This window comes from Apis dorsata, unplaced genomic scaffold, assembly GCF_000469605.1.
Source record: "Apis dorsata unplaced genomic scaffold, Apis dorsata 1.3 scaffold_75, whole genome shotgun sequence".
Taxonomy (NCBI): domain Eukaryota; kingdom Metazoa; phylum Arthropoda; class Insecta; order Hymenoptera; family Apidae; genus Apis; species Apis dorsata.
Window position 1 is genome coordinate 109,969 of NW_006263373.1, and position 12,999 is coordinate 122,967.

Sequence of the window (12,999 nt, forward strand, 5' to 3'; positions counted from 1 at the left end):
ATTGCGACTCGAGCAAATATTTATCTGTGTTGCATTGGAAGGGGAGAATTTTTCGTCGCTTGACACCTCCGTTTCTTTCACGTTTTTACGACGTTCTTGCAATCTTCTGAACGCGTGAGAGGATCTGGATCTGGACAAGACAAAATTGGATTTTGATGCTGGATTTTAATGCTGGATTTTTTGGATAAATATTCGTTGATTGGTAACTACAATGAATATTAAATATAATTAATTGAATATACTTATATATATATATTGTAAATAATACATAATTTTTTTTTATTAGATTCTATACTTCAAATTTTTCCAATCATATGAGAAGAACGAGTTGAATGATGTAAATATGCAATACACTTGGATCAAATTGTTATGATAAATGATAACTCTTCACAGTTTTTCAAATATCCATGAAATTTCACACCCATAACTGTACGTATATTATTTATATATACCAAAAAAGAAATATATATATATATATCATCAAACATGATGACGTACGGATAAAATATGAATGAAGTGGGGAATCCTTGGTATGCTGTAATCGAAAAACGCTCGAAAACCATATCTCTCGCCGGCCGCTGTTATTACTCACCACGGTTGTTTACAACTGTCAACGGTTGGGCACAAGTGTAGCCGTTATATTTCTCGTGTATTTCTATATATTTGCACAGTATCTTGTTGTTTTTACCATCCTCCCTGCGTGCATCCAATTCATTTCAATCTCAGTGGCCATGTGCTAGAGCGCAAATATTGAAGCTGGCGCGATGACACGTGCCGTTTGTTAGGTTTCGCGCGCGCCATGTATCCTTTCAATTAAAATGAACGCATGTTGAACAATGCTCTGCTCTGCTGAGAAGTGTTCTCACCCCGTCCACACACCACCTCCCTCCTCCCCGCCCATCTCGCCTTTCACGTTTTTTTTTCCCAACTCGCCTCTTTTCTGAATGGTATCGTCCTATTTGTTTTCGACATTTATCCAATCGCACAATTCCTGGCCTACCCCTCTCTCGTTCCAACTGATCGCGTTGTACAATTGATTCAAATTAGAGATCGAAAGGAATAAATAACTGTAGAAATGTAATCGAGATCGTGTTTCGTTTATATAAATCTGAAAATTTGCAATGATTGAAAGGTAATTGGATTTTTTTTTTCTTTTTTTTCTTTTTTATAGTGAATTATTTCCGTAGATACGTTTGGAAAATAATATTACAAGTAACAATTGGAAAATTTAGAACGGGAGAATTACGTTTTTTGATGTATAAAAAATTTATCGAGTTAAAAAAAAATAAAATAATTCTTTGTATTGAATTAAATAATAATTTATGAGTAATTAAGAAAAAATGTTAAAGAAATAAAAATTGTATCCAATTTCCTTTCATTTTTCTTCTTAAATTTTAAAATTGAAAGAGATTTTTAAAGTAATATATATAAAGATTTATATATATATATATATAATTATCTAGTACTTTTAATGAAGTAAGTAGTAAAAGCACGTATACGGTCAGACGTATCTGTCTTTGACATGAATAATTCCATCTCTTTGAAGATTTTCTTTGAATCTGCATATAGATTATTAAAATCAACTTGGAAATCGTATCATTTGATTATCTTATCTTCATTTTTATTTTATTATCCCTTTTCTGGAAGAATTTTTCCAATAATTTAAAAATTTTCCAAAGACATTAGTAATACTTTCTTTTCGATAAAGAAAGAAATTTCAACACCGATAAATAATAAATTGAAAAAAACAATATTTCGATTATTTCGAATATGCAACTTTTCCATCCAATCGTTGCGAAATCGTCGTCGTTCAATCATCAACTGTACCACAATCGTCCCCCGAACGAAATCACAAAGCACAATCAACCGAGCGCGCACACACCTTCTTCCTCCCTTTCAAATCTCGCAAAAATCACCAACGTTGAATCCTCTATCAACAACCTGGCCCAGCTTCGGGTAAACAAAATTACCGCGCCGGGGGAACGCTCTCTCCGTCGCCCGGATTCCGCCCAGGACGATTTCTCACAAAAAGAGAAGGAAAATGGCGAAGACCGGGCCGAAAAGAGGCGGCAATCCAAACAAAAAAAAGGAAGATAAGGATGAACACGCGGTGGATCCGCAAATGTCTCGGCGATCGGCGCAATATGACTTTTCGATCTTCTATCACGAAGGAAATAAGCAGTTCGAGACTTCTTTCTTCTGAGGGAGGAGCGTTAACGATCGCTATACCGATAAGAAGAAAGAGATATCCTCTTTTTTCTCTTCGATTCGTACATATCCAATGCATACGGATTTGGAAGAAGAGTCCAGGCTATTATAACAGATCGTTTATCCTGTTTGCAATGCTCTCTTCTGGGTTTAACTTTTGGGATGAGATGATACGGTTTTATGCTCTTTGGATTAATTGGATAAGAAGAAGGATCGAGGATAAAAGATCGTCTGGCCAACGATCAGTTAAGATCAAGTTCGAGAATAGTTGGAGAGTTTGATGCTGTTTGACTGTTTGTTTATGCTTGTGTTGAATTAATCAGAGATAGTTTTGAATTCTATACGAATCTTTTAACGTATATCATTAAATATATATTTTTTGATATTTGCGAGATATTGATAAAAGTTCAAGAACGATATTTATTTAAAATGTTATAATTCATGACTTTTTGAAATATTTGTATGAAAAATATGTTTCACAATTTAATTATTGTCACTGTAAAAAAAATATTAGAAGCAACAGTTTTTATTAGGGAAGGAAATCAAAGGAATGATCAAAACATTCGCTATATAATTATTCTAAAATAATATTTGATTTTTTTTTAATAACGCGTTTTAGAATAGAGCTTTTGAAACGTACATGAACGTGTGCATCTTTGGATAATTTATGCGCACTATAGGCTAGACTATCGTAACGGTGTGTTTATCGCAGACGATGAAGTTGCGACACATTGTGGCAAAATACGTATTCACACGACATAATAGCAACGACCGACCAATTTGCCACTCTACAGAATAATATACTTTTAATGGTGAATACGAGATTACGTGGAAAATTCACTCTTCGGTACAGGAATACCGGTATTTATGGTAATTTATAAAATTAACTTCGCGAATTATTTTAAATTAAATTCTCTCGTCGTAATCATTTTTTTTTTATGGCAAAATTAAATATACAAAGAGGATCCGGTTTGTTAATATTTATATTCGTATTTTACTCGAGAGGAAATGATATTGCATAGATTATTTTAGAGATTCATTAATAGAATATCACAAAAACTTTTGAGCTTTTAATTTTTCAAAATTATTCTTCTGATATTTTTCATCGTATACATTCGTGTTAAAGGAACTATTATTTAATTCAGAGAAAATTAAACAACGTCTTCGATAATTATAACATAACATTTAGACAATTAAATCACGTTAAATTAGCAAATCAAATATAATTCCACAAATAATATTATAAAGTTAAATCACTGTTAAATTAATGAAACAACAAATATCATTCCAAGTGAAATCAGATAATTAAATCAATAGTAAATAAGTAAACAAATGAACATAATTCTAAATATATAAATATGAATATATTGAGGAAAATTAATTTCCTTTGAAAATACCAATAATATTTATATTACGATATAAAAAATTTAAAAGAAAAATTTCCAAATTACCTCGAATAAAATATCATCTAATTCTTACCTATCTCATTACCTACAAACAAACAATTCAATTGTACCAATTATACTCGAATCACACCACACCAACGACATCCATAAAACATAATTTTCAAATTTCTAAATCCTCCCCCATCCTCCAATCGATCTCTTCCAATTTTTCTTTCATCGTACACCCAACACAAGAAGACTCGATTCAACAAGGCCGACAATGTCGGCCATTTCCAGGCGTTGCCGCTGAAAGATTCATCATTGGATTAATCAAAGAAATCTGTATCTCTTACAATTCGATTCGTAATCAAGATTCGATGGAATTCCTTTTGGGGTGGGAGAGGGGCCCTTTTGTCCCGCGAAACAATGGTTGCTGGTTGACCGAAGTTCCAAGGTGAAAGAGGGACGAAGAATGGAAGATGAAGGAAGAGGAGGAGAGGCTGGCTCCTCCTTGGACCGCGTTTGCAACGATCAGCAGAATTCTTCAGCCGAATTAGAGCCAAGTTCCTTCGGGGCTCGCGTCGAGCTGGATGATACCGAGGAATGTCGTCGAAGGCTCGTCGAATAATGGCTGGAATGCCCGCCACCACGCTACTCGAGGAATCATGCTCAATGACTTTACATCTGGACCGCTTAAGACCCTTGTGATCCATGGGGGTGCGGCTTTGTGCGGCCTGGATGTCGCGTGTTCGAATCCCTTTCGATGGATCGTCGACACAGGGGCTTGCGGGATTGTGTGCGTGAGATATGGGTATTATGGATTATAGAGTGTTCTTGGGGGTTGTTTGGGGATTTGAGAGAGATATATATAGATATATACAGGAAATAATAAGGAAGGTTATTAGGTACATGAGATTGATCGAAGTTGGTGAAAAATATGGAAGAAATGATGAGATGTGTGTATTACTATTATTTCTTCGTTCGATGTTTCTTAATATTGTAATAGTGTTGCAAAATTATATAGGAAATTTTTATTTTTTTTTTTATTAAAAAATATAGGGAAAAAGTTTTAGATGTTAGAACTTATTAAATCTGGAGTTTGGGATAGGTCAGTGACACGAGATGGTCGAAGATCCAATAAAGAATTGATCAAGATTCCACGATCATTCATTAATTACTATTTTCGAAATTATTCAAATTTTTGCATCCTTGATTTTCTTCGTCTTATTTTAATTTTGAAATATATTACAACTCGTGTTCTGCATAACATTAACAAACATCCTAACACTTTCAAACACGAGACGCTTGTCGCCAATTTCTTCGATATTTTCACTGATCCACAGAGACAATTGACGTGGATGGATCGTCATAGGACGATCGATACCACTTCCTTCGACAGATTTCGAAAGCTGTGCGCCTAATCGAATATCCCCGAAGAGGAACACGTGAGGCAAGAAGAGATTTCTCCTCCCTCCATTTTTTTATATCAATCGTATTGTCCAAGTGGACACCAATTGCTCTTCGATTCACCACCAGTCATTTTACGCTCTTTCACTCGCTATTAGACACGACCTCCTTCACGGGGAGAGGATTTTTCTCGCCTCAGGACAAATTACCGCAAGCAGAATGGCCGCTTCGAGTGAATAAACTGACCCAACGACTAATGGAAGAGACTCGCAGTCTATTGGTCGTTACAAATCCGAGGGTAGCCGTTAGTTTTTCCTTTGACCGGTGAAAGTTGGTTCAGATAGGCGGCAAATTAAAAATTCTGACGTTTCATTTCTCCCAGGATATCCTCTTTCTTTTTTTTTTTCCAACGGCGAGAATTAAATTATTAAGAAAGTTTAAACCGAATTAGGTAGATGTTTTCCACAGTTTTTTTTTTCTTCTTCTTCGAATTCTTTCTTCTTCTTGGCAACTTGAGAAATGAAGGTTCTGCTCTTTGAAGTTCTTAGAAGATTAAAGGTTGGAGGATTTTAGATGATTTTCTTTTTTAGTGGAAAAATGATTATTACTTTTTTTCTTATTAATAACTCTATGTTATTTTTTAATTGAAATGTTCGATCTAGTTTTTTGAAATAAGTATCATTTTGATTTTTTTTTATTATTTTCTATTTTTATTTAACTTTACTTGGAAAATGAAAGAGTATAAATAGTGAATATAAATTGATGAAAAAAGTTCCACAAGAATTACAATAGTTTATCATTATAGTTTAATATCCCCTTTTTGTATTATTCAATTTTTATCTACAACATCTTTTCCTATCACCACGAAGCTAACTAAAATATTCAAAGCAATCAAGTTATTTTTTGCTCGCTTTAAATATGTTATATCTATTCCCTGACGAGAGGACCCCATTAAACCCGCAAAAATTCCTCACTTTCAAACGGAACTTAAAACGTTCATCCGAAAAGAAACAACTCTTCAAACGCAAAAAGAACTCTTCACGGAACAATGAATAAAAGAGACAAAGAAAATAATAATAATAGAAAAAAGAGACTGAAATGAGAGAGAGAGAGAGAGGAAAACGAAAAACGAATTAAAACAGTCGTTGACCTTAATTACACAAGCGCGAATGGGGATCGAGAGGAGAGGATTTTTCACGGATTCTTTTTTTCTTTCTTTCGATTTTTCCTCCTTCGATCCTCCTCCTCGATAGAGCGCTTTGACCAATCTTGCTTACGGCTCAAGTGTCGACGAGAAGAAGAACGAGGGTCGAAGGAAGCCAGCCTAGATTAATAGATATTCGCGAGAGGAGGTTGACTTCGAGTTTCTCGTGGAAAAAAGTTGGCGAACTTGGTTGGCAAAAGTTGTTTCGAACGAGGCATTACCGAGGGGAGGGGAACCCCTGCTTAGAGAAACAGATATCTCTCCCCGAGGAGAGAGCAATTTTCGAGTCGAGGAAAAATCCGTTTCTTCCCTTGCAAAATTCTCCTGAGAGCGTTGTAAGAGGGATCGATCTCTGAGATTTCTACGATTGTTTCGTAATTTAGTGGAGTGGCATACGGGGGTTATGGCTCCTTTTCCGATTCTTTCGATTTTCGTTTATTCGAGTCGATTTCGGATCTGGATCGGATGCTTCTCGTTTGAGAGCAAAAAGAGAAAAAAAAGAATGGATAGTTGTTACTTGATATACAGAATGGAAAGTAAATTTATTTAGAATAAGGTATACCTGTGAGTATATTCTTTTTTTTTCTATTTTCTTTGAATTTCGCACGCTTGATGATTGTCAAATGTTTGTATATATAATAATAAATGAAAGATAATGGATGATGAAAGTTTTTCTTGTAGATTTCATTTCAGATTTGGATATAGAATATGGGAAAAATAAATCATCAAGTATCAAATTTTTGTTTCAATTTAAAAATATAATATTATAGAAAAATTTGTAGAATATAAGTTTGGAAAATCAAGTTACAATAATACAATAAAAATAATTTTCACATTTCTTTCTTTAGACAAATTATTAGTTTGTTGGAAGCTTCAACAAAAAGAAATTCTAATTTCTTATTCATTCAATGTTAATATACCAATATCTAATAATAAAATTAATAAATTGACAGATTTAGATTCTATTGATTCACAGATTCTAAAATCCACAAGTTGAATTTGTCTCATTATCAAATTTCTTACCTTGATGCAGGAAAATTTAAAGATTTATAACAGTTGTAAACTTGTATTAATTCTAATAACACTAATTCGATTATACAAGAATGTATTATAAATTATGGTAATGAAATATAACACGTCATCTTGATGATTTATCTTTGACAACTTGCGATTTATCATAGCGTAGTCTTTTGTCTTTCTATCTTAATTTAAAGAAATTCGAACAAGCTTCTCTCCAGATTGATTTTATAACTCTTGAAGCTCAAAAGCGTGGATGATATTTACATCATTGTTTATTGAAACCATACCTGCAAATTAAATGGATCGTTAAATAAATGAAACGATATAAAACTATTTTCTCTCATCGAATCTTTCGAAAGATTAAGCATCCTGTTTTGACAAGGAAGGACCTCATATTTTCACAAACATGTTTACAATTTTTGCAACGATTGTTATTTATAGCTTGGGATACGGAATTGAGTTTTTATTATCGCAAATCTTGAGAAATCTCCAATTTATTTCGAAAGATTTGTTTTCTGTCTTTCCAAATTATAATTTTAAATTCAGGAGATTCCTGGAAAAATAAATTACATTGAAATTCTAATATCTAAATAAAATTAACGAGATTTTTCCAAGTAAAGTAAATAAAAATTATTTATTAGAAATGTTTCGTAGATATCCAAATATATTTTTAAATAATTAATTACTTAATTAATTAATGTGTATATATATATATATATATATACATTTTCTATTCTTACTGTAAAGAAAGAAGTCATTAAATAATAATTATTGGATATCACTAATTCTTACTTGCACGTATAAAATATTCGTTTCAATCTATTCAAAATCTTATTACTGAAGAATACATCAATCACGTGTTATGCACTCATCAAATAATTCTATTCCCAAAATACTCTGCACTTAGTATTGCATATTTCACGGCAAAGTGTCACGGCCATTTCAACCGAAATATTAGGGGCGAGAAATATTTAGCCGCGAATATTTATTCTCTTTTCACGTGTACCCACGTCTCCCGTTCCAAGATCTTATAATTTACCACGAGGAGGGGGGGCGTTGGTATTCCAAGACATTAAACGTAAAAAATTCAACAGCTCAAACATCGTGCTAAGAGGTGCTGCACGCGTGCAAGTTGGCCAACGATAAAAATGAATTCCCAAGACAACAGGGAACTTAAGGGGGTGGAATTCGTGGTGCGCGAGGAGGGTCGAGGATTTCGAGGGCGGTAATAATTTCTTTCCGCGCGTTTTCACATAAATGTCAAAGAACCGTATAAATCGCGGCCATATACCCGAAGAGGAGGAAAAAGAGGAAAAGGAGGAAGAGGAGGAGGAGGAGGAGGAAGAGGAAGAAGAAGAGGAGAAGGAAGAAGAAGAAGAAGAAGAAGAAGAAGAAGAAGAAGAAGGTTGGTAGTTAATTTTCCTGCAGATTCCGTGCAACTTCCGGTATCGTAAATGGAAGCCCCTCCTCCTCCTCCCCTTCCTCCTCCTCTTTCTCCACCCAACCGAGAAATAATACGACCAAATTAATATCCGCTTACGAGATAAAACGCGAGGTTGTTTGGAGTCGTTTTATGAAATTTTCTGGTTTTACTATACCTTCTTCTTTTTTTTTTTCGGCGTTGTTCGGTAGTATACGATGTTTCCTCCTTATGAATCTTTTCTTTTTTTCTCTTCTTTTCATTTATTGTTGTGGAATAAAATTGACGTTATATATTGTTGAGAAATAATATTTGAGAATTGATATAATAAATTTTATTATGGGTCTTTTATGATTTCTTTTTGTTCGTATCATGAAATAAAATTCCTTTTGTTTTTTTTTAATGAAAGATTAATTATTGTACAATATACGATACACAGCCGAGTAGTACAGATATTTCATTACGACGACGTAGCATCTGGTGTATCAGAAATAACGACAATTGTAAAATGATCGAAGAAACAAAATACAAAGTAATAAATATTTCGTTAGAATAAAATACAATATCAGAGATGATAATAATAATTGAACGAAATGTCAAGTAGTACAAGTATATCGTTGCGATGACGTTCATCCAATATCATAATGTAGAAGCAATACGAACGAAAATAGCTGAAAAATAAAGAAATAATAATAAGTATAGATTTAACATAACATAATTAAATATTAACTTGAGTATACATTTATATTACCTTCGAGTAATAATAATTAAAAACATGATAATGCAATTAAAGCGTCCAATCTCTCCAGAGAAATATTATAGCCCCGTGATCTTCTCGCCAAGTCGTTACATTTTTACGCACACATTGTCCCTTGTCAATAAATGCCTCGCCTCGTCAATCCAACTCGTCATCGTCTCCGCTTGTTTTTCATTTTCCAAGCGTGTTAGGTATACGCGCGTTGATCATTCGTTCGAATCGACGGTGTGTTTGTCCGATGAATCAACGTTGAATTGAACGTTGGGTGCGTCGGATTTTCCTCTTTTTCCCTCCCTCCCTCCCTCCCTCTCTCTCTCTCTCTTCCTCGTCCACGTTTCGCGAGCGTGCGTTATTTTGAGAAAGGAATGGCGGAATTTTGAGAGTAAACTGTCAGGGAAGCTGCAAAAGAGAATATTTTTTTTTTCTTTTTTCTATTCTTTTTTCTTCTTTTTTTGATCCTCGAGGTATTAGGCATGACGAATTTTCGTCCAGTTTGCACGTGGAGTTGATTTTTCCGAATGAAAAGTAGAATATTTGTTGTGCAAATGTTCCATTATTCAAGTAGCAAATTTCCTCGTTATTTTAGCATCAGTACAACCTGTACTGATTTTCTGAAATCTTGAAATTGTCTAGATTTCTCTCATTTTCTTTTTTTTAAAGAGATATTTCGAAATTAAAATCCTAATGAATAATAAAATATTCAGGAAATTGAAATCTTGACAAATATTTAAAAAAAAAATGAAATTATTAGGTTTCGAGAATGAAAATTTTGATTTACAATCATATATAAATACGTATTATTTTAATGCTTGGTAAGTTATTAAAGTTAACTAATTAAAATTATATACACGCGAAGAATATAAAATTATCTTAACTCGAGAACAACTTACTGCTACAAATTCATTTGTTTTATAATATTTAATACGTAAAATTGAAACGCTGAAGGATATGAAATTATAACCCAAACCTCGATATTAATTTATGATAGACGTTAAAATAGACTGAACTGATATAGATGTACTAATAACTGATATAATGTATGGATTATCAAATTTCACGATAGAGATGTCAATCAATTGACAAATAGATATAAGACAATATGGAAAATAATAAACGCATTTCATTGATATCATGATTTAGAATACATTTTCATTGTATTATCAAAATTTGAAATTAAATTAATTCCATTTTGAATCTTTATTCTTTTATAAAATAACATATAAAACACAAATAAAATGGATATAAAATTTACGATAATCTAATATATACTGATATTTATCCGAACGCAGTTGCACAGTTATATTTATCAGGAATATGGATCAAGCCATAAAGCATTTAAGTCGTTAGATGTCGTAAGAAACGCAATATCGAGCACTCGTACGTGGTCGATTTTCCAGGAGGCTTTAAACGGCCTTTAAAATTTATCGTTAAACTCTCATTTAAAGCAACTCTGAGCCAAACGTTTTTAAACTTTAAGGTTTTTAAAAAAACGCTGAGCACTCTTCTATGCGGTTTCATGACCGTCATCATCAAACCAGATGGTGTCGTTTCAATTGAAGATCATAAAATCTTTATTTTGAAATAATCTTTCTTGGAAACTCGACTGACTTTTATCTTTATTTCAATATCCTGTTTAGAATGTTTATATAATTTTCGTTTGTTCAATTATTATATTAATTACATTACTTGTATTATAATTCTGAAGATAATCGTGTAGAATACATTGCCTGAAGCATTATTAAAATTAGATGCTATATATTTTAAAGTACAAACGTCCAACTGTTTCAAAATTTGATTCATTCATTTTAAAGTGACGAAAAGTTTATATAAAAATATATCTCGTTTGATGTATATAAGCTTTATATATTTTATTTTTAAATAAATGAAGAATAAATAAGAATATGCCAATAATGGTTAGACAGAAGCAAAGATTGTTACAATGAAACAAGAGGGGTAAAGCAGTCCTAGTCGGACCAATAGTGTAGACGCAGTTAGACAAGTAGTATCGATCCATTGTAGTCAGACGGATAAACAAGAAGAGTCATTGTTCGGCAAGTAGAATAGAACACTCGTAGCCAGACAAGTAGCGTGGGCTACGAATATAGCTAAATAAGTAGAACGAACCATCTTTTTTTTTTTTAAATAAAGTTAAATTTACAATACAATGGAAATTACAATGGAAAAAAATTCCATCTAATTTTTTTATCTATTAAAGAGCAATCCCTTTGTCAAAAATTAATCTTTCAAAATTGAATTCTCCGTTCCTGTGTAACATCAATGAAATATTTGAAAATTTCATCGCGCAATACATTTTTTCCACAAAGAATAATTATTTTTAAAAGAGATTCCGTACAAAATCTCTCTACAAGGAACACTAATAAAATTTCACACAGAAGTTTTAACGATATTAAAACGCAGGTTAACCGTGCCTGAATACGAAACAACGGTACAACTTCTTAGTTTAATTAAAACGTTTTTCGCAAAGATAGATAGCAAACGAGGTTTAATTTATCCACGGTTTGCTGTTGTCGACCAATTTATTAGGCGCGAGGGAACGATTAAAGCTGGCTTCGATCGTTCAATCGTTCGATCATCGTGAAGAATGTCCATCTTTGGAAAAAAAAAAAAAAATTAAAAAAATAAAAAAGAAAGAACGCGGCTTGCGTGGCGCTCTTCGTCAGCCGACAAAGAGTTCGTTCGGCCTCCAAGTTATAAATTGTATTAATGAATGGACTATTAATTATAGCGGCGATAATTAATATTAAAGCGGAGTCGCGCTGACAACGCCTCTTTCGTTTCTCTCCACTTTGACACGGAAAATAGGCTCCTCTCTTCTATACTGCACAATGCAGGGGAAGCGATATACCTTAATATTGTTGTAATTTGCTTATCAAGTGTGATTATGTGTTTATTTACGTATAAATTATCGAACGAAAATTTTATTTTCTCGTTGTAAAATATATTAAATTTAAACTTCGATAATCTAACGATGTTAGACTAAAAATTACAATATAGAATATGTAAAATATGGAGAAAGGATGTTGGATTTAGTAATGTAGAAATTATTCAAAGATTTTAATATTTTTATATAAATATTTCAACGTGGGAATGTTTAAAATATCTTACGAAATTCCTCAAGAATTTCATCTTAATTAAACATTCATCTTAAGATCGAACTATGAATGAAATCATTCCAAGTAATACCTTTCTCTGAATTCCATTTAATTTTCACTTCAAAAAAAAAAAAAAAAGAAAAATACATCGCAAAGAACTCTCTCATTCCACATCCACCAGTCACCATCGGCTCGAAATTATCGAAATCGTCAGAAATCGTCCGAATTACTTATTCCTAGGTTCGTAGAACCGGGTACACGATAAAATGCGCCGCGTGATAAATGGACGCCATAAAAAGCACGGAGGGGATAAGAAGAAAAGAAAGAAAGAAAGAAAGAAAAGCGGATAGGAAGGGAAAAGGGAGAAAAAGACGAGAGAGAAATATCGAGGGGGAACGTGGCCTTGCAAAACGGCGCAACATTCGATTCGATTTAAATTGGCATTTACCTAGCCGAGGAAATAATGGCGGCGGGTTTTTTTTTTT

General features: G+C 33.0%; 1 protein-coding gene across 4 annotated transcripts in view; it reads right to left on the reverse strand.

The window, feature by feature from the left end:
• LOC102678616 (zwei Ig domain protein zig-8-like) overlaps window positions 1–12,999 on the reverse strand; it is a 420,477-nt gene that overhangs the window by 88,514 nt on the left and 318,964 nt on the right. The window contains exon 4 of one of the 4 annotated variants that reach the window (XM_006610696.2): window positions 9,028–9,800. The exons of the other annotated variants lie outside the window; for them this stretch is intronic. Coding sequence (XP_006610759.1) covers window positions 9,751–9,800 — 50 coding nt within the window. The 3' untranslated portion in view covers window positions 9,028–9,750. Of the gene's footprint in view, window positions 1–9,027; window positions 9,801–12,999 lie in introns of those variants that run through there. 4 annotated transcript variants of the gene reach the window in all.